This window comes from Cherax quadricarinatus, chromosome 18, assembly GCF_038502225.1.
Source record: "Cherax quadricarinatus isolate ZL_2023a chromosome 18, ASM3850222v1, whole genome shotgun sequence".
Classification (NCBI taxonomy): domain Eukaryota; kingdom Metazoa; phylum Arthropoda; class Malacostraca; order Decapoda; family Parastacidae; genus Cherax; species Cherax quadricarinatus.
Window position 1 is genome coordinate 30,545,087 of NC_091309.1, and position 23,237 is coordinate 30,568,323.

General features: G+C 38.5%; 1 protein-coding gene across 7 annotated transcripts in view; it reads left to right on the plus strand.

Moving 5' to 3' along the window:
* The window catches only part of Tao (Serine/threonine-protein kinase Tao), a 330,915-nt gene that overhangs the window by 170,233 nt on the left and 137,445 nt on the right, over positions 1 to 23,237 (plus strand). For 5 of the 7 annotated variants that reach the window (XM_070086374.1, XM_070086370.1, XM_070086373.1 and 2 more), the window contains exon 8: positions 469 to 1,058. In XM_070086374.1, the coding sequence (XP_069942475.1) occupies positions 469 to 1,058 (590 nt within the window). The remainder of the gene's footprint in view (positions 1 to 468; positions 1,059 to 23,237) is intronic. The other 2 variants (XM_070086375.1, XM_070086376.1) reach the window with 1 other exon arrangement.

Here is a 23,237-nt window from a genome sequence, read left to right on the forward strand (position 1 = left end):
AAATTGAAGAGATGAAGAACTTGGTAAGAGTGAGGTATGCATGCAAGGTATTGAGGTCAAGGAAAGTATGTTACCATTAGCAAGTGGTAATGGTTCAAATTTAACTTGAAATTGTTTAAAGTGTTTGTAGGCTAAAGTAGCTAAATTTCATTTGTTTTTTCTTGTTCATATTTATTATTATTAGATGTACTGTACTTTATTTGCATTCCATTATGCATGTACTACTTAATTCTTGCACTATATATTCAAAATATCATATGTAATAAGTTATATCTTTTTTATAATTATTTTCACTAGGTACTTAAAAATTAAATGATAGTTATGGGGCATAAATCTAAGTTTATCAAACATCAGAAAATTGGAGTCTGTTTATAAAATCTGGTTAGATTTAAAAAAAAAGTATTTGTGCTAAATTATGCAACATTTAGGTACGAGGTAAATTAATGTGACACCTTTACTAACTCACAGACTCCACAGAGGAGGACCCAGCTGGAGGTGATAGCAGCAAGAGCAACAGCATCACATCAGAGAAGTCAGTCATATCAGCCGGGGTCAGTCAGTCATCCCAGTCCCAGTCATCCTCCACCAACTCCCTCCATCATCATTTATTTCATCAAACCCAACTTCCATATCAAACACCATCACAGTCCCTTATACAACATTCTCCATATATTGCACCTCCAGTGCCACCACATCATCACCATCCTTCACATCATTATCATCAATCACACTATTCACCACAACCACAACATCATGCACTTCCATATCACCATCAGTCTAACACACCATCACTATCACCATCACCATCATCATCATCTTTACATCAATCAGATTTAGGTATACCTAATAATAATCACCATCCATTAACACCATCATCAATGCACATAGTACCATCACCCAATGACACTGCCACCATCTCAGTCACTAGTACCAATGCAACATCCTCCACCACCCCAACCCTTCTCCTTCAGCTTCCGGGGCAGAATGCTCCCTCCACCACTACCAACAACAACGCCACCAACAACGCGTCTTCTACCGTCAAGTCGCGTCGTGGACGGGTAGGCGGCTCCTCCCCTTTGCCTTCCACCACTCACGTTGCCACCTGCTCGCTAGCTTGGATGGTGCACCATATTCCCAAATTAACTCACATTTTTATTAACACAACTGTTGCCAGACTAACCAGCTAGTCCATCAGCTGCCTGGCAGTATGTAGTTGCTGATTGCTAACCAACTGTAAAGCTGGATTGATTGACCTGCTTTTCAGTTTACACCCTTATTCACTAACATGAAAAAAGGAAGGGAAATAGAATTTATCTTCATTTTATGTAAATATATGCTTTCTTGGTTTCTTACTAAAGATTAACAATTTTCTCAGATGCTTTGTAGCAATTCTTTTTTTCCATTGCTATGCAATTTCTAATAAATGTGCACTTAAGATGAGGACAGTAAGATGGAACAAAGAATGACTTTATTTAACTTTTGATATTTTGTTCAGATGAGACTGAATTGTTAGACAAGGTAAATACAACGGTTTGCCAATAATATGTTAGTGAGGTATTTTATATATTTTAAAGTGACTAATTACCATTATTAACAATATTCAGAGTAGGGTTAAACATTTATCATCACAGTATCCAATTTCAGTTGTACTTGCATTGAAGTATATAATTTACACTTAAGAATTTTTGCAAGAAGCCTTCAAGAATTCTTTAACGAAAACCAGGTGCATTGGCTGAAAAGTAATGGTTGTTTTAGTTCATTTTATTCAAAATTGTATATATCCTCACTTGCAGTTATATGGGCAGTTTTCCCAAGGAACTTAAATGTTTGCAATCAGTATCCTTTGCAGCACAGTATTTCCCTCCCTGGCTTCCCTCGACTTTAAAAATAAATAAATAAAAAGCAAAACTTGTTGTATATAGAAGTAGTAACCCTTAGATGGTTCTTCCCCCTATAGTGAGAATAAGGTTTCAGTAATGTTGAAAATATAGAGCTTCCAAACTTGCCTTGTATCATGCTTTCTGTGCCATAATCTCAGGATACTGCATCTTTGGATGGCATTTTCTAAGCCCTTTGTAGGTAGTGAAGTCCTTATTTTTTAATACGATTAGTCTCTTTGATCGTTGCTAAAATGCCTGCTTTCACTTGATAAAAATATCTTTGTTAGGTTAGATGAATATTTCTTGCTATGAATGCGGTTCCAGATTTAGCTGAATGTATGCCCGAACTTTTCTCACTAACATGTTTTGGTTGCTGTTTAGCTTCACAATTTGTGTTAATTGTGTGTATCAAGGGCTTAATTATTGCTTCTGTTGAATGCCCAATTCTGAATAAGCATATGAGTAGAAGGTGGCTGGAGGCAAATAGGGGAGTGGAGTGTTTAGGCTTGTGTCTGGGTATGGTGAATGTATTGCAGGAGTCCTTTGGGCTTTTCCCACATTCCCTGGTTTAAAATACCTAGATGGTGCTTTATCAATAATAGTATGGGAAATATATCAATTATCTTCAGGCTTTTATTTTGATGGAGAAGTTTTGTAGTGTAGAGACTAGTTGGTAATTTGGTTGCCTTTGGGAGGATACATTAAAAGTAATTCTCAATACATATTATGAAGTGCACAGTATTGTTGATTAATTATAGCAGGATGAATACTTAATAGGTAGAGCTGTGTATCAGTGAGATGTAGATTTTGGTTAATGAGTTTGAAGTGCACATTATTAATCTATATTTTTAAAGTTCAGTGATAGTTTTTGTGTAGCACTTGTACTTTATCACATTTTTATCTGTACGTTGATAAACTTCATTACATCTGTTTTTGTTTAAATAATTTTTGCTAGACGCGTTGGTGAGGTGGGCGTGGTTGTCATGTGGAGGCTAACAAACCTTAACCTAAGCTTCTGCACTTGGGATTTTATCTATAGTCCCAAATTGTGCCCAATTAAAATTCTTATTGTAATTTTGTCTTGTGTATAGTGTAAAATATGTATATATAGTATGTTTTGCATCTTTGCAATTATGTCTAACTTTTAATGGTAAGTATTATTTGTGAATTCCATATAATTAATTGAGCACAATTTAAAAGTATAGGTGTTTATGTGCACAACTAGAGCCTTCCAGGTAAACTATGAACTATAATTAGGGGGACAAGCTCTCATTGCACTTCACTTGATTTTTGGCACTCTAAAATTTCCTCAAGGTGATGGGGTGCTGGACACAAGCATTTCTCATATGCTGAGGCATTCTTTAGGGGAAATAGTTGATTAAAAATGTTGTTGTCATTGATATTGTTGTAGTGACCATCTATTGCATAGTTGTGTTACTATGAGAGTTTATTTTTATTTAGGGATATAACTAGTGAATGGTTCTTGACTGACAAGGGTATGTGGTGTCATGCAAGAATTTAGGGTGTGGGAAATTTGATCAACCTACCATTGCATGTCTTGGGAAGCATTTTGGTTCTGCCATGTGCATGTATTGCACAGAATGTCATCATAGGCTCTTTTTTTATGCTCATAGGGAGTGCCTTAGTACAGGTGTTATGGCTCTTGGGTATATATTCATTGCAAATGATGTACTGTTCTCTCTATAAATTTTAGAACAACTCAGGAAGCAGACAGGATTTGAACATAGGACAAACCAGTTGTAAAATTACTAGGCCAGTGCTCTAATCATTCAAGTACTGAGGCTAAAGACTAGTTTTAGAAATGTTTTGTCTTGTTCAGATCCTAATTTTTTCTAAAGTTGTTTAAAATCATGTTTTTACAATAAATTTTAGAACCTTTATTTTTGGAGTAAATACTTATTTTACATTTTGATAATGCTGGAAAGTCTTGAACAAAGAGTTCAGTTGAGAATTGTGATTAAAAACTAGGCAAACACTGTAAGCAGTTGGTGCAAAGTTGTGTGTAGGATTTTACTCTATATTGGAGTATGGTTGTGAGCTGACCGATGGTCAAAAAGACATGTAGTAAAATGAGATCTTTTGTTGTGGCATATCTACAAGAGGCTTTGTCAGTTGCAGAAAAAATATTTAAAGCATCAAGAGATAAGTTTATGAAGGACAAGGTTAACCATATAATTGATGAAAAAGGTGAGTAGTACATTGAGGTATCTGTGGTGAGGATTAAATGTATTAATTCAGGGATTATGTGGAGTAAAATAAAGGTTGGATGTGAAAAGTGGGTTATAGTAAGTGTATATGCACCTGGAGAAGAGAGAAGTGTAGAGGAGAGAGAGAGATTTTGGGAAATGTTGAGTGAATGCATGGGGAGTTTTGAACCAAGTGTGAGAGTAATGGTGGTTGGGGATTTCAATGTTAAAGTGGGCAAAAATGTTGTGGAGGGAGTAGTAGGTAAATTTGGGATGCCAGGGGTAAATGAAAATGGGGATCCTTTAATTGAGTTATGTGTAGAAAGAGGTTTGGTAATAAGTAATACATATTTTATGAAGAAGAGGATAAATAAATATATAAGGTATGATATAGCACGTAATGAAAGTACTAGTTTGTTAGATTATGTATTGGTGGATAAAAGGTTGATGGATAGGCTCCAGGATGTACATGTTTATAGAGGGGCAACTGATATATCAGATCATTATTTAGTTGTAGCTACAGTTAGAGCAAGAGGTCGATGGGAAAAGAGGAAAATGGCAACAACAAGCAAGAGGAGGTGAAAGTGTATAAACTAAGGGAGGTGGGCTGGTGCAAGTATGAGTAGTGGGGGGGGGGGAGTTGATGAGGGTTGGAATAGTATTAAAAATGCAGTATTAGAATGTGGGGCAGAAGCTTGTGATTATAGGAGGGTGGGGGCAGGAGGAAAGAGGAGTGATTGGTGGTATGATGAAGTAAAGGGTGTGATAAAAGAGAAAAAGTTAGCTTATGAGAGGTTTTTACAAAGCAGAAGTGTTACAAGAAGTGTAGAGTATATGGAGAGTAAAAGAAAGGTAAAGAGAGTGGTGAGAGAGTGCAAAAGGAGAGCAGATGATATTGGGAGAGGCACTGTCAAGAAATTTTAATGAAAATAAGAAAAATTTTTGGAGTGAGTTAAACAAGTTAAGAAAGCCTAGAGAACGAATAAATTTGTCAGTTAAAACAGAGTAGGGGAGTTAGTAGATTGGGAGATGGAGGTTTTGGGTAGATGGCGAGAATATTTTGAGGAACTTTTAAATGTTGACAAAGAAAGGGAAGAGGTAATTTCATGCACTGGCCAGGGAGGTATACTATCTTTTAAGAGTGAAGAAGAACAGGATGTGAGTGTGGGGGAGGTGCCTGAGGCATTATGTAGAATGAAAGGGGGTAAAGCAGCTGGAACTGATGGGATCATGACAGAAATGTTAAAAGCAAGGGGGATATACTGTTAGTGGTTGGTATTTTTGTTTAAGAAATGTATGAAAGAGGGGAAGGTACTTAGGGATTGGCAGAGAGCATGTATAGTTCCTTTATATAAATGGAAGGGTGACAAAAGAAATTGTAAAAATTATTGAGGAATAAGTTTATTTTCATATAGTCGGACTTGAGTCCTGGAAATGGGAAGTACAATGCCTGCACTTTAAAGGAGGGGTTTGGGATATTGGCAGTTTGGAGGGATATGTTGTGTATCTTTATATGTGTATGCTTCTAGACTGTTGTATTCTGAGCACCTCTGCAAAAACAGTGATAATGTGCGAGTGTGGTGAAAGTGTTGAATGATGAAAGTATTTTCTTTTTGGGGATTTTCTTTCTTTTTTGGGTCACCCTGCCTCGGTGGGAGACGGCCGACTTGTTGGAAAAAAAAAAAAAAGTTTAATGAGTATACCAGGAAAAGTGTACGGTAGGGTTATTATTGAAAGAATTAGAGGTAAGACAGAATGTAGGATTGCAGATGAGCAAGGTTGTTTTAGATTGGGTAGGGGATGTGTTGATCAAGTGTTTACATTGAAGCATATATGTGAACAGTATTTAGATAAAGGTAGGGAAGTTTTCATTGCATATTTGGATTTAGAAAAGGCATATGATAGAGTAGAAGGGGAAGCAGTGTGGCAGATGTTGCAAGTATATGGAATAGGTGGTAAGTTACTAAATGCTGTAAAGAGTTTTTATGAGGATAGTGAGGCTCAGGTTAGGGTGTGTAGAAGAGAGGGAGGCTACTTCCCGGTAAAATTAGGTCTTAGACAGGGATGTGTAATGTCACCATGGTTATTTAATATATTTATAGATGGGGTTGTAAAAGAAGTAAATGCTAGGGCGTTCGGGAGAGGGGTGGAATTAAGTTATGGGGAATCAAATAAAAAATGGGAATTGACACAGTTACTTTTTGCTGATGATACTGTGCTTATGGGAGATTCTAAATAAAAATTGCGAAGGTTAGTGGACGAGTTTAGGAGTGTGTGTAAAGGTAGAAAGTTGAAAGTGAACATAGAAAAGAGTAAGGTAATGAAGGTATCAAATGATTTAGATAAAGAAAAATTGGATATCAAATTGAGGAGGAGGAGTATGGAAGAAGCGAATGTTTTCAGATATTTGGGAGTTGACGTGTCGGCGGATGGATTTATGAAGGATGTGGTTAATCATAGAATTGATGAAGGAAAAAAGGTGAGTGGTGCGTTGAGGTATATGTGGAGATAAAAAACGTTGTCTATGGGGGCAAAGAAGAGAATGTATGAAAGTATAGTGGTACCAACACTCTTATATGGGTGTGAAGCTTGGGTTGTAAATGATGCAGCGAGGAGACGGTTGGAGGCAGTGGAGATGTCCTGTCTAAGGACAATGTGTGGTGTAAATATTATGCAGAAAATTCAGTGTGTGGAAATTAGGAGAAGGTGTGGAGTTAATAAAAGTGTTAGTCAGAGGGTTGAAGAGGGATTGTTGAGGTGGTTCAGTTATTTAGAGAGAATGGATCAAAGTAGAATGACATGGAGAGTGTATAAATCTGTTGGAGAAGGAAGGCGGGATAGGGGCCGTCCTCGAAAAGGTTGGAGGGAGGGGGTAAAGGAGGTTTTGTAGGCAAGGGGCTTGGACTTCCAGCAAGCGTGCGTGAACGTGTTCGATAGGAGTGAATAGAGACTAATGGTATTTGGGACCTGACGATCTGTTGGAGTGCGAGCAGGGTAATATTTAGTGAAAGGATTCAGGGAAGCCGGTTATTTTTATATAGCCGGATTGAGTCCTAGAAATGGGAAGTGCAATGCCTGCACTTTAAATGAGGGGTTTGGGATATTGGCATTTTGGAGGGATATGTTGTGTATCTTTATACGTATATGCTTCTAGACTGTTGTATTCTGAGTATCTCTGGAAAAACAGTGATTATGTGTGTGTGAGGTGAAAGTGTTGAATGATGATGAAAGTATTTTCTTTTTGGGGCTTTTCTTTCCTTTTGGGTCACCCTGCCTCGGTGGGAGACAGCCAACTTGATTATATATTATATACAGTGGACCCCCGGTTAACGATTTTAATCCGTGCAGGAGGGGTAATTGTTATGCGAAATAATCGTTATGTGAATGAATTTTCCCCATAAGAAATAATGGAAATAAAATTAATCCGTGCAAGACACCCAAAAGTATGAAAAAAAAATTTTTTTTACCACATGAAATATTAATTTTAATACACACAAACTGAAAAAGGCATGCACACTTACATGACACTTACTTTTATTGAAGATCTGGTGATGATTGATGGGATGGGAGGAGGGGAGAGAGAGTGTTAGTGTTTAGAAGGGGAATCCCCTTCCATTAGGACTTGAGGTAGTAAGTCCTTTTCTGGGGTTACTTCCCTTCTTCTTTTAATGCCACTAGGGCCAGCTTCAGAGTCACTGGACTTCTTTCGCACAAGATATCTGTCCATAGTGGCCTGTACCTCTCGTTCCTTTATCACTTCCCTAAAGTGTTTCACAACATTGTCAGTGTACAGGTTGCCAACACGGCTTGCAATAGCTGTGTGAGGGTGATTTTCATCCATGAAGGTTTGCACTTCAAGCCACTTTGCACAGATTTCCTTTATCTTTGTAGTAGGCAACTTCTTCAATTTCTCTCTCCCCTCCTCTGAACCAGTTTCCCCAGGTCTGGCCTCTTGCTCTTGAAGTTGATCTATCAGCTCATCAGTGGTTAGTTCTTCATTGTCCTCCTCCACCAACTCTTCCACATCCTCCCCACTAACCTCCAACCCCAAGGACTTTCCCAATGCCACAATGGATTCCTCAACTGGCACAGGATTCTCAGGGTTAGCCTCAAACCCTTCAAAATCCCTTTTGTCTACACATTCTGGCCACAGTTTCTTCCAAGCAGAGTTCAAGGTCCTCTTAGTCACTTCCTCCCAAGCCTTACCTATAAGGTTTACACAATTGAGGATATTAAAGTGATCTCTCCAAAACTCTCTTAGAGTCAGTTGAGTTTCTGAGGTCATTACAAAGCACCTTTCAAACAGAGCTTTTGTGTACAGTTTCTTGAAGTTGGAAATAACCTGCTGGTCCATGGGCTGCAGGAGAGGAGTGGTATTAGGAGGCAAAAACTTCACCTTAATGAAGCTCATGTCCCCATAAAGTCGCTCTGCCACGTCTGTAGGATGACCAGGGGCATTGTCTAACACCAGGAGGCACTTAAGTTCTAATTTCTTTTCAGTTAGGTAATCTTTCACATTGGGGGCAAATGCATGGTGTAACCAGTTATAGAAAAATTCCCTAGTGACCCATGCCTTACTGTTTGCCCTCCACAGCACACACAAATTATCCTTGAGGACATTCTTTTGCCTGAACGCTCTGGGAGTTTCAGAGTGATACACTAATAAAGGCTTCACTTTGCAATCACCAGTAGCATTGGCACACATGAGAAGAGTAAGCCTGTCTTTCATAGGCTTATGTCCTGGGAGTGCCTTTTCCTCCTGAGTAATGTAGGTCCTGCTTGGCATTTTCTTCCAGAACAGGCCTGTTTCATCACAATTAAACACTTGTTCAGGTTTCAGTCCTTCAGTTTCTATGTACTCCTTGAATTCCTGCACATATTTTTCAGCCGCTTTGTGGTCCGAACTGGCAGCCTCACCATGCCTTATCACACTATGGATGCCACTACGCTTCTTAAATCTCTCAAACCAACCTTTGCTGGCCTTAAATTCACTCACATCATCACTAGTTGCAGGCATTTTTTTAATTAAATCGTCATGCAACTTCCTAGCCTTTTCACATATGATCGCTTGAGAGACGCTATCTCCTGCTAGCTGTTTTTCATTTATCCACACCAATAAGAGTCTCTCAACATCTTCCATCACTTGCGATCTTTGTTTCGAAAACACAGTTAAACCTTTGGCAAGAACAGCTTCCTTGATTGTCTTTTTGGTGCCCACAATAGTAGCGATGGTTGATTGGGGTTTCTTGTACAACTTGACTAGGTCGGCGATACGCACTCCACTTTCATACTTATCAATGATCTCTTTCTTCATTTCAATGGGTATTCTTACCCTTATTGGTGTACGGTTGGCACTAGAAGCTTTCTTGGGGCCCATGGTCACTTATTTTCCAGAAACAGCACCGAAAACACTGTAATAATACGAAATATTCCGAGTGTATGCTTGGATGTTAGCGCGGAGGCTGGCTGGTAAACAATGGCACGGGCGGCACATGTGAGGCTGGCTGAGGGCGCACATTGGACGCGTCTCGGACGAAAATCGGTGAGCGGGTTTTTAATCGGTATGCGCGGCAAAAATTTTGCGATTAAAGTAAGCGGTATGCGAAATAATCGCTATGTGATGCCATCGTTATGCGGGGGTCCACTGTATATATATGTATGTATATATATATATATATATATATGTATATATATCTATATATATATATATCTATATATATATATATATATATATATATATATATATATATATATATAGAGTGGACCCCCGCATAACGATTACCTCCGAATGCGACCAATTATGTAAGTGTATTTATGTAAGTGCGTTTGTACGTGTATGTTTGGGGGTCTGAAATGGACTAATCTACTTCACAATATTCCTTATGGGAATAAATTCGGTCAGTACTGGCACCTGAACATACTTATGGAGTGAAAAAATATCGTTAACCGGGGGTTATATAAATATCGTTAACCGGGGGTCCACTGTATATATATATATATATATATGTATATTATTATATTATTATTTTTTTTCAACAAGTCGGCCGTCTCCCACCGAGGCAGGGTGACAGGAGACGGCCGACTTGTTGAAAAAAAAATTTTAGAAGATAGTCACAGAGGTCAGGTAACATTTGGTGAGGTTTGTATTAACCCTTTTAGGGCCCCCAGGCCCTCTCCCAGACTTTGTTCTTAGGGTCACCCAATTTTCAAAAAAAAAAAAAAAGATTTTTTCTTATGAAAAGATAGAGAAACTTTTCCCGATCATAATGACACCAAAAGTATGAATTTTGATGGAAAACTTGTGAAATTATGCTCTTGCGAAGTTAGCGGTCTCGACGATGTTTACGCATCAGCGATTTTGCCCGCTTTGAGCCCTATTTTTAGCCAATTCCAGTGTACTAGTCGACAGAAATCATAACTATTTCACTAGAACTCCATTTTTTCTATCGAATGAGTACAAGAAACCACCCATTTACCGATTTCAACTATCCAATACAGTGGGCAGAATTTAGCAATTTTACCAATTTCACACGAATTTCAAAAGATGCCAATTTCCGAATTGGGTCCAGAATAAACAAGACAGACAGTCCTGGCACTAAAATAACATTTCCTCTGTTCATTAGGCATGTCCCCATGCCCCTCTTACATTCTTTTGCTTTCCACTTTGAATTTTTATTCTCACAAAAAATATAAGATTTACTGTTATGCAGACTATTGCATTAGTGTAAAAATGGTATAAATAATATCAGCACACTTGTGAAAGAATATTAGACTCACCAGTTGACGTGTATTGGACGCTTAGCATGATTTGTTTACTTTTGAACTTTGGTAAAAATCGAACATTTCTGCTATTTCGAGCTCAATTTCAAGGTACTTTTCATTGTAAAACCAGTCAAAATCATCTCAATTTCTGTAATATGTCTTCCATTCTATAAAATGAGACCAGGAAAACTAGAATACAATAATACCATCCAAAAATACATTGCAAAGTCGCTGTTTTAATCCAAAAACACGGTCAAAGTTTTTTTTTCTCATTACGCATTGTGTGCTGCAGGATTTTTTTTATACTGTGCACACTGACCACATAGACCCATTCTTTCATATGTAGGCCTACCAGCTTTCACTAGATTTGAGGGCGCTAGAATATAGGTGTATGTACTAGTACGTCAAAAACCCTGGTGCTTAAGCCGTACTAGTATGTCCGAAACCCAGAAAGGGTTAACCCCTTCAGGGTCCAAGGCCCAAATCTGAAGTGGTGCCCCAGTGTCCAAGAATTTTCAAAAAGAAAATTTGTTATTTTTTCTTATGAAATGGTAAAGAATCTTTTAGTGAAACAAAAAGTACGAAATTTGATGGAAAATTGACGAAATTATGCTCTCGCGAATTTTGATGTGTCAGCGATATTTACGAATCGGCGATTTTGCCGACTTTGACTCCCATTTTAGGCCAATTACATTATTCTAGTCAACCAAATTCCTAGCTATTTCACTAGTATTACTTCTATTCTATCGATTGAGCACAAGAAATCGCCAAGTCAACTGTTTCAACTACAAATTAAAGTGATCGGAAATTGTTAATTTGGCCAATTTAACACAAAATTCAAAATATTCCAATTTCAAAATAGGGTCCAGAATAAACAATGTAGGTATTCCTGGAACTAAAAACATTTCCTCTGTTCATTAGTTATGTTTTGAGGCTTTACAAATAAATTCCATTTTGATTTTTTATTCACATAATGAATTTTTATTCACACCAAAAAATAGAAGATTTACTCTTATGCAATACTGTAATAATTGTATAAATATCATCACCATATTTGTGAATGTATATTAGACCCACCAGCTGACGTGTATTAGACGTGTGAGGTCGTTTGTTTACTCTTGAATATCGGCAAAAATTTAACATTTCCGCTACTTTGAGCTCAGTTTCAAGCCATTTCCAGTGCTAAAACCAATCAAAATCATCTCTATTTCTGTAATATGTCTTCCATTCTATCAAATGAGACCAAGAAATCGCAAATACAACTATAAAAAACATACGAAAAAACACTGCAAAGTTGCTGTTTTAATCGAAAAATCATGATTTCAGTTTTTTCTCTCATTATATACAGCGTGCTGCAGGATCTGTTTTATGTGGTGCACACATACCACATAGATGTATTCACTCATATCTAGGCCCAAATGTACCACTCACAGTTTATCAGAGTGAGCTGAGCTCATGGCGTAGATCTACGGTTTGGACACTCACCGTAAAGCCGTAGATCTACGGGACAGACCCTGAAAGGGTTAAAATAATCCACATACTTGGATACATCTTGACTTTTCAGTAGTTGTAAAATTATTATTTAGTAAGGTTGGACAACATTAAATCTCACAGGGTTGAGGTAATTATTAAATTTGGAATCAGCATCACATTATTAAAACTTGTAATTCTTGGTTTTACAGTAACAATCCATAAGAGTAAAATCATTTGTTTGTTAATCTGATTGGTTTGAAAGAATTTTGGTTGTCACACAATCATCATCTATGGTTTCTTGATAATATCCTTCACTACCCCTCTCTATGCCTTCATCTATTTCTTTATGACTACATTTAAAAATATCCTTTCATTCAAGGACATTAGAAGTTTCAGTGAACTTAAGGTGAATTATTAAAGGTGACAGCAGCCGTGCTGGACACCTATAGACCAGTACATTTTGGTCCTATTTGTTCAGAACATTTGATGAATGGCTTGTCAAGGTTAAATTGAAATCCTTTTGATAACACCAATGGAACTACTGGGGTCGCTGCATGCTTGTCAGGAGCTGTACAGATTATTTATCTGATATTCACACAACATCGAATGTTTGATATTCACATGGACAGTGAAGGGAGAATAATGGTGCAGTCTCATTAAACATAATTCACATACAGTATATGATGCAGAGGTGATTGAAACACTGAGAATAGTGAAAGTGATTATCCACAAGAATAAGATTCAGAAATAGGTCATGGGGAGTACAGGGAGTCCTCACTTAACGTCATTTTGTTATAATGTTGATGAGAAAAAAAAATTGGTTCCTGACCGGGGCCGCTGTCTGTTGTGAGTTTGCACATTCTCCTCGTGGCTGCAGTACGAAAGCGCTCAGCAAGCTCACCATATTTGTTGTTGTTTGTTTTTGAACTGCATGGTGGTAAGAGGTGCTCCTTAAAATTTTTGCTTTTCAAACATTTCCTTGATTTAACCCTGTTGAAATTAGTGCTAAAAGTGCACTGTGCACACATGATGTTTAATTGGTTAGCCTATGGTAAAATTGGTTATGTTATACGTTGTTTCACTTGCAGTTATAGTTTCCAAGAACCTATCAATGACGTTAAGTAAGGACTTATTGTACTGTGATTTAGAGAGATTTAAATATGAACATAAATGTAGTCATAATTTCATGTGTAATGTGTGAAAACATTCACCTCCCTTGTATTTGACCTGAGGCCACTGTAAATACTGTATTTTCCGATGTATAAGGCACGTGAATATACAAGGTGCACCCCAGTTTATTTTTTATTTTATTTTATTATCACACCGGCCGATTCCCACCAAGGCAGGGTGGCCCGAAAAAGAAAAACTTTCACCATCATTCACTCCATCACTGTCTTGCCAGAAGGGTGCTTTACACTACAGTTTTTAAACTGCAACATTAACACCCCTCCTTCAGAGTGCAGGCACTGTACTTCCCATCTCCAGGATTCAAGTCCGGCCTGCCGGTTTCCCTGAATCCCTTCATAAATGTTACTTTGCTCACACTCCAACAGCACGTCAAGTATTAAAAACCATTTGTCTCCATTCACTCCTATCAAACACGCTCACGCATGCCTGCTGGAAGTCCAAGCCCCTCGCACACAAAACCTCCTTTACCCCCTCCCTCCAACCCTTCCTAGGCCGACCCCTACCCCGCCTTCCTTCCACTACAGACTGATACACTCTTGAAGTCATTCTGTTTCGCTCCATTCTCTCTACATGTCCGAACCACCTCAACAACCCTTCCTCAGCCCTCTGGACAACAGTTTTGGTAATCCCGCACCTCCTCCTAACTTCCAAACTACGAATTCTCTGCATTATATTCACACCACACATTGCCCTCAGACATGACATCTCCACTGCCTCCAGCCTTCTCCTCGCTGCAACATTCATCACCCACGCTTCACACCCATATAAGAGCGTTGGTAAAACTATACTCTCATACATTCCCCTCTTTGCCTCCAAGGACAAAGTTCTTTGTCTCCACAGACTCCTAAGTGCACCACTCACTCTTTTTCCCTCATCAATTCTATGATTCACCTCATCTTTCATAGACCCATCCGCTGACACGTCCACTCCCAAATATCTGAATACGTTCACCTCCTCCATACTCTCTCCCTCCAATCTGATATTCAATCTTTCATCACCTAATCTTTTTGTTATCCTCATAACCTTACTCTTTCCTGTATTCACCTTTAATTTTCTTCTTTTGCACACCCTACCAAATTCATCCACCAATCTCTGCAACTTCTCTTCAGAATCTCCCAAGAGCACAGTGTCATCAGCAAAGAGCAGCTGTGACAACTCCCACTTTGTGTGTGATTCTTTATCTTTTAACTCCACGCCTCTTGCCAAGACCCTCGCATTTACTTCTCTTACAACCCCATCTATAAATATATTAAACAACCACGGTGACATCACACATCCTTGTCTAAGGCCTACTTTTACTGGGAAAAAATTTCCCTCTTTCCTACATACTCTAACTTGAGCCTCACTATCCTCGTAAAAACTCTTCACTGCTTTCAGTAACCTACCTCCTACACCATACACTTGCAATATCTGCCACATTGCCCCCCTATCCACCCTGTCATATGCCTTTTCCAAATCCATAAATGCCACAAAGACCTCTTTAGCCTTATCTAAATACTGTTCACTTATATGTTTCACTGTAAACACCTGGTCCACACACCCCCTACCTTTCCTAAAGCCTCCTTGTTCATCTGCTATCCTATTCTCCGTCTTACTCTTAATTCTTTCAATTATAACTCTACCATACACTTTACCAGGTACACTCAACAGACTTATCCCCCTATAATTTTTGCACTCTCTTTTATCCCCTTTGCCTTTATACAAAGGAACTATGCATGCTCTCTGCCAATCCCTAGGTACCTTACCCTCTTCCATACATTTATTAAATAATTGCACCAACCACTCCAAAACTATATCCCCACCTGCTTTTAACATTTCTATCTTTATCCCATCAATCCCGGCTGCCTTACCCCCTTTCATTTTACCTACTGCCTCACGAACTTCCCCCACACTCACAACTGGCTCTTCCTCACTCCTACAAGATGTTATTCCTCCTTGCCCTATACACGAAATCACAGCTTCCCTATCTTCATCAACATTTAACAATTCCTCAAAATATTCCTTCCATCTTCCCAATACCTCTAACTCTCCATTTAATAACTCTCCTCTCCTATTTTTAACTGACAAATCCATTTGTTCTCTAGGCTTTCTTAACTTGTTAATCTCACTCCAAAACTTTTTCTTATTTTCAACAAAATTTGTTGATAACATCTCACCCACTCTCTCATTTGCTCTCTTTTTACATTGCTTCACCACTCTCTTAACTTCTCTCTTTTTCTCCATATACTCTTCCCTCCTTGCATCACTTCTACTTTGTAAAAACTTCTCATATGCTAACTTTTTCTCCCTTACTACTCTCTTTACATCATCATTCCACCAATCGCTCCTCTTCCCTCCTGCACCCACTTTCCTGTAACCACAAACTTCTGCTGAACACTCTAACACTACATTTTTAAACCTACCCCATACCTCTTCGACCCCATTGCCTATGCTCTCATTAGCCCATCTATCCTCCAATAGCTGTTTATATCTTACCCTAACTGCCTCCTCTTTTAGTTTATAAACCTTCACCTCTCTCTTCCCTGATGCTTCTATTCTCCTTGTATCCCATCTACCTTTTACTCTCAGTGTAGCTACAACTAGAAAGTGATCTGATATATCTGTGGCCCCTCTATAAACATGTACATCCTGAAGTCTACTCAACAGTCTTTTATCTACCAATACATAATCCAACAAACTACTGTCATTTCGCCCTACATCATATCGTGTATACTTATTTATCCTCTTTTTCTTAAAATATGTATTACCTATAACTAAACCCCTTTCTATACAAAGTTCAATCAAAGGGCTCCCATTATCATTTACACCTGGCACCCCAAACTTACCTACCACACCCTCTCTAAAAGTTTCTCCTACTTTAGCATTCAAGTCCCCTACCACAATTACTCTCTCACTTGGTTCAAAGGCTCCTATACATTCACTTAACATCTCCCAAAATCTCTCTCTCTCCTCTGCATTCCTCTCTTCTCCAGGTGCATACACGCTTATTATGACCCACTTCTCGCATCCAACCTTTACTTTAATCCACATAATTCTTGAATTTACACATTCATATTCTCTTTTCTCCTTCCATAACTGATCATTTAACATTACTGCTACCCCTTCCTTTGCTCTAACTCTCTCAGATACTCCAGATTTAATCCCATTTATTTCCCCCCACTGAAACTCTCCTACCCCCTTCAGCTTTGTTTCGCTTAGGGCCAGGACATCCAACTTCTTTTCATTCATAACATCAGCAATCATCTGTTTCTTGTCATCCGCACTACATCCACGCACATTTAAGCAACCCAGTTTTATAAAGTTTTTCTTCTTCTCTTTTTTAGTAATTGTATACAGGAGAAGGGGTTACTAGCCCATTGCTCCCGGCATTTTAGTCGCCTCATACGACACGCATGGCTTACGGAGGAAAGATTCTTTTCCACTTCCCCATGGACAATAGAAGAAATAAAAAAGAACAAGAGCTATTTAGAAAAAGGAGAAAAACCTAGATGTATGTATATATATATATGCATGTGCGTGTCTGTGAAGTGTGACCAAAGTGTAAGTAGGAGTAGCAAGATATCCCTGTTATCTTAGCGTGTTTATGAGACAGAAAAAGAAACCAGCAATCCTACCATCATGCAAAACAGTTTATGGGGGGAAAAAAAAGTTGTAAAATGATAGTGAGCCAGTGGCTGGCTGTTGACGTGCATAGCACAGCTGAAAAATGCTGGAATTTACACAGCCTCTCACATGGCTGCTTGTTGTTTACAACTGCTGAAGCTGCTTTTCTTATTATGTAGCAATACATATTATGTAAATTAAAATTTATAATAGTTATTAATCACTCTAAAATAATCTGGGAAAAAGTTTTGTAGGGAAAGTGTTTGGAGTTTAGTTTACTGGGACTGCAGCACTAAAACACGAGTAACCTTGAGCATACACAGTTCAGGGGGATTTTCTCAGACTTTTTTTTATAGCAAATAGTGCATCTTATATATTGCAAAATACAGTACATCCTTCTAGATAAGAGAGGACCTTTACCACATACAGTACATATATAGATACGTGTGTCCCCACCTGTGCCTGTATGTGTGATTACCTATTTGTAATTGAGTAGTTATGCTCACTATATTCCATCTTAAGTGTTTAGTTTGCTTCACATTTTTAAAGTTGCCAATGTGTAATGTAGCACATTATGCCTCTTCATTAACCCTTTCAGTGGCTGTCACATAGAACTACATCATTGAGGGATTGAGGGCAGGGTCCCTCACGAAGTTCTGCGTCATGAGCTCAGCTCACTCATATAAGCCGCAAGCGGTAAATTTGATCCTAGATACAAGAGAATGGTTGTATGGTGAATGTGCACAGTATAAAAAAAAAATCCTGCCCCATGGAGTGCATGATGGGAAAAGCAAAACTTCGACAATGTAGATAGTTTAGAATAGTGATTTTGAGATGATTTTTTTGGATGGTTTTTATGGTTTTATTGGCTGTTTCTTGGTATCATTTGATAGAATGGAACACACCACTGAAATAAGAGATGATTTTGATTTGTTTCAGGACAGGAAGTAGCATGAAACTGAGCTCTAAGTAGTGAAAATATTTGATTTTTGACATTCCTGAGGATGAGTACAGCCCTCTACACCCTCAGTCTGTTTTTTGGGCTTCTGAAAGGTCTGATTCAATTATTGGGACCTAGTAAACCATAACAAATCATTCCTGGTTATATTTTATTATCTAAGAAAGAGAGAAAAGCTTATATTATTGTGTGATTAAAAATGGAAGGCAAATGTAATATAGGAGAGGCCTGGGGACATGATTAATGAACAGAGTAAATGTTTTAGTGTCAGGAATGTCTACAATTTTTGTTTTGGATTCTATTGTTAAATTGGTATTTTTTTATTTTGTGCAGAATTGGCTAAATTACTGACTTCTGTGCTCTATATAGGGTAATTGAAATAATTGAATGGGTGGTTTCTTGTGTTTAATCTATAGAACAGAAGGCATACTAGCAAAATAGTTAAGAACTTGGTTGAATGGAGCAACGGAATTGGCTTGAAATATGATTCGAATTTGGTTAAATCACCAATGCTTAAATTGAACCAAGACAGCCTACTTTGTAAGTTTTTCATTAAATTATTTACTTTTGGTGTTACTACCTTCAGAAAGTGATTATCTGTCATTTCAGAAGAATTTTTCTGTTTAAAAAACTGGCACTGAGAGCAATATATATTTTGGGGGTCTGGTCAGTGAATGTTAAACATGAATTCATACACTGAATGTATCATACATATACATATAATGTAAAAGGGATACAGATGCTTTGAATGGTGTTTATAATTATAATGCTTCCTCTTTTCTTCCTCTCAGCTATTAACAGAAATATTAGTGTTTTCAATAATGTTTCTGTCTTATTCACATGTTTCTGTTCCAGTTTTGACCTGATAGTATTCTACGTTCCAAATATCTGAAGGCTATTTTGAAGTTTCCCAGTGTAGCATATAAGTTATTCATGTGGCCTGTTATTGTTTTCTCCCATTTTTATCACATGACCTTTTTTTTATGCACTGTCACATTTGTTGGTAATTCTGCATGGTATGACTTCACTTCATAGGATCTGTGCAGTTTGCAAAGAGTAATGAAGGTTGTTAATATGTGGAATTAAGAGTTGATGTTAGATAGGAGTGAATGGAGACGAATGATACTTGGGACCTGACGATCTGTTGGAGTGTGAGCAGGGTAATATTTAGTGAAGGGATTCAGGGAAACCGGTTATTTTCATATAGTCGGACTTGAGTCCTGGAAATGGGAAGTACAATGCCTGCACTTTAAAGGAGGGGTTTGGGATATTGGCAGTTTGGAGGGATATGTTGTGTATCTTTATATGTGTATGCTTCTAAACTGTTGTATTCTGAGCACCTCTGCAAAAACAGTGATAATGTATGAGTGTGGTGAAAGTGTTGAATGATGATGGAAGTATTTTCTTTTTGGGGATTTTCTTTCTTTTTTGGGTCACCCTGCCTCGGTGGGAGACGGCCGACTTGTTAAAAAAAAAAAAAAAAAAAAAAAAAAAAGTTGATGGCATGATTGAGATTTGTTCAGCTGCTCTGGGGCTGGAATGCAATTACTCTGTAAAGCCAAGGACATTTTTACATTTATTTTTTTTCAATAAAAATTTAAATTGTTTGCTAGTTATCAGGTTTGTTCTCCTTGTCAGTGAAATACTTGCAGTTCAAATGGCTCTCTCTCATTGTTTATAAATATTGGTGCAATGTGTCCTATTTTTCATTTGTCAGCTAGTTTACTTTCTTTTGATGAAATTCCCCCAAAATTTTCAGTGTATACTGCAGCTCATTATTTCAATTTTTGGATATTTTAAGGCCATTGTATTTCTTTTGTGTGCAGCTCAACTTTGATATATTTAAAGTGTCCTCTTCTGTTAATACACCTTGGAGCTTTATATAATGTACAGTCTTCCCCAGGTTAACAACCTAGGTAGGGAACGGGAAAAAAAAATTGTTAACCAAAAAATATGCTGAGCAAACACTATTTCTCAGACACCCAGGTTCTAATCTGTGGTGCAGACTGGGATGTACTGTACTGCATCTAATTCATGTAAATTTTTACTGCTAAATTCATAAATGTACTTGGATGGTTTTTGGTCATTTAGAAAAGATATAGCAGAATAGAATGACCAAGAGGCTGTATAAATTAGGGTGGATGGAGGGAGGGGAAGGGGTTATCCCATGAAGGTTTGGTTGGAGATGGTGAAGGAGGTTTTGAGTGTAAGTGACTTTAGCATCCAGTAGGCATGTGTGAACATGTGAAAGTGGAGTGGAGACGAGGTTTTTGGGATTTAATGTGTGTGTGTGCAAGATAACATTTATGAAGGGATTCAGGAAAACCAGTTTGCTGAACTTGTGTTGTGGAGGCTCCAGTTTACTAGACGTAAGTTCAGAAGGTAAGACACTTAGTGCCTGCACTCTGAAGGAGGGGTAAGGGTGTTGTAGTTTAGAGGCTCATTGGATTGTGATGTCTGCAAACTTCTGGTGAAACAGTTTTTAAATGAATGGTTGTGAAAGGGTTACCTTTGAATTACCCTACCTTGATGGGAGATGTCTGTTCTGGTAAAAATAAAACAGCTGTACAGTACTTGCTGGAGATTGATTACTCCCTCTTTCATCTCTTATTCCCCCCATCTCTACTAACTGAGGGATGGGCCATTTCCAGTAATTTCTGCTATCTGTAATAATTTCTTTCCCTTGCAGTTGCTTGTCAGAGACAGTCATAGACATGATTCATAATATAATTAGGTCATGAGATGGCAAAAATCAGAGGCAATAAGAAAAGTGTTGCACAGTTTGTGATGATAATGTCTGCGGCCTCAGTTCCTCAGATATGTTCGAAAATGTACTCCTATTATTTGTATTGTAGAAAGTCTGAACATATAAAGAATGGGTATAATTCAAAACCACTGTATTGGGTTAAATGCTGTAAAGGGAAGTGCTGTAAAGTGGGGCCCTCCTGTACAGTGCCTGTACTTTAAAGGAGGGGTCTGGAATATTCACTGTTTAGAGAGACATCTAAACTTGTCATATCTGTGCACCTCTGGAAAGACAGTGATAGTGTGAATGATGGTGAAAGTGTTTGTTTTTCAAGTCACCTTACCTCAGTGGGAGACAAACAGCCAGTGTGTTATAAAAAAATAATCGTGCACAGATATGACAGTTTAGATGCCCCTCTAAACAGTGAATATCCCAAACCCCTTCTTTAAAGTACAAGCACTGTACAGGAGGGCCCCCATGTTACAGCGCTTCACTAATGCAGTGGTTCTGAATTATATCCATTCTTCATTTATTCAGATTTTCTACAATACAGCCTCTCCTCACTTAGTGACGTACTTGTTTACTGATGACTCAGACTTACGACGGGCTCTCTGACAGTATGCATGCCTAAATGTATGTTAGAGCTGATTTTTTCTCTATTCTTTTTATTACAATATACAGTACACTATTGTATAAACAGTTTACATAACACTGTTACATCCTGATTTTTGAGATTGTAATCTGCACGTTATGATAGGGGTTAATTGTACTTAACTAAATACTTGTCAGTTGTTATATATGCTAATTATTCACCATAAAATAGTTGTCAGTATATTTATTGGTGCCTTAATTTATTATGTCTGTTGAATGTGGTACAGTGGTATCCTAAGTTTTGGCCAGAATTCATTCGAGAAGGCTGTTCGAGTGCCGTTACCGAATGAATTTGTTCCCATAACGAATAATGTAAATTAGTCCATTTCAAACCCCCAAAAATACATTTACAAAAGCACTTACAATAATACACTTAAATAATTGTTCGAGTTGGGAGCTGTACGAAACTCGGGGCACCACTGTACTTTGTCGTGAGTTATTCTATAATGTTTCCAGTGAATGTTTCATTCCTTGCATACCAACTTGATTCATTTGTAACTCAAGATACCTAGGAGCAGTACTAACAAGTCTCTGTTCTAAGAAAGCAAATAAGCTCACATGAGTCAAACCCAAGCTGCAGAATCACTGCTTCTGCTTAGAAAGTATAGTTACTGCAGTCTGAAGAAGGGAAGGGGGATGTTGCAGTTCTGTGGGTCATTTTAGTTTGAATTTTTGTCCACTTATGGCAAAACAGCTGTTGATTTTTTTTTTTGGGGGGGGGAGGAAGGGGGGCACCTCATTTTGGAGGGAGATGACCAGTATGTTAATTTTTTTTCAACAAGCTGGCCATCTTCCGCAGAAGTAGGGTGATGCAGAGAAGAAACAAATTCACCATCACTCCATCACTGTCTTGCCAGAGGGGTGCCGATGCTGCAGTTCAAAACTCAAATATCCCCACCCGTCCTTCAGAGTGCAGGCACTGTACTTCCCACCTCTAGGACTCAAGCCCAGTTAACTGGTTTCCTTCAGTCTCTCCATATATGTTACCTTTCTCACACTTCAAAAGCACATAATCATAACCTTGCCTCCACTCACTCCTGTCTCATATGCTTGCTCTTGCTCTTTCATTCTCTTTCTCTCTCTTTTTTTATCTTTCTCTTTCTTTCTCTTTTTCTCTCTTTTTCTCTTTCATACTCTCATACTTTCTCTCTTGCTGAATGTCTAAGCCCCTTGCACACAGAACCTCCTTTACCCCTTTCCTTGAATGACACCTTTCCTGCTTCCCTCCATGACAGGTTTATACACCCTCCAACTTGTTCTGTTTTGTTCCACCCCCTCTAAATGTCTGAACCACCTCAGCAACCCCTCTTCAACTCTCTGGATAATGCTTTTAGTAATCACACTCCTCTTAATCTCCAAGCTACTAATTCTTTGCATAATATTCACACTGCACAATGTCCTCAGACATGATGTCTCCACTGCCTCCAGCCACCTCCTTGCTGCAACATTCACTACCCATGCTTCACACCCATCCAAGAGTGTTGGTACCACTGTACTCTCATACATTCACTCTTTGCTTTTAGGGATAATGTTCTTTGTCTCCACAGACTCCATAGTACTATGCACCACTCACCTACCTCCTCCTCTCTCCCCTCCCTCTCTCCCCTCCCTCTCTCCCCTCCCTCTCTCCCCTCCCTCTCTCCCCTCCCTCTCTCCCCTCCCTCTCCCCTCCCTCTCTCCCTTTCCTCTCTCCCCTTTCTCTCTCCCTTCCCTCTCTCCCTTCCCTCTCTCCCCTTCCTCTCTCCCCTTCCTCTCTCCCCTTCCTCTCT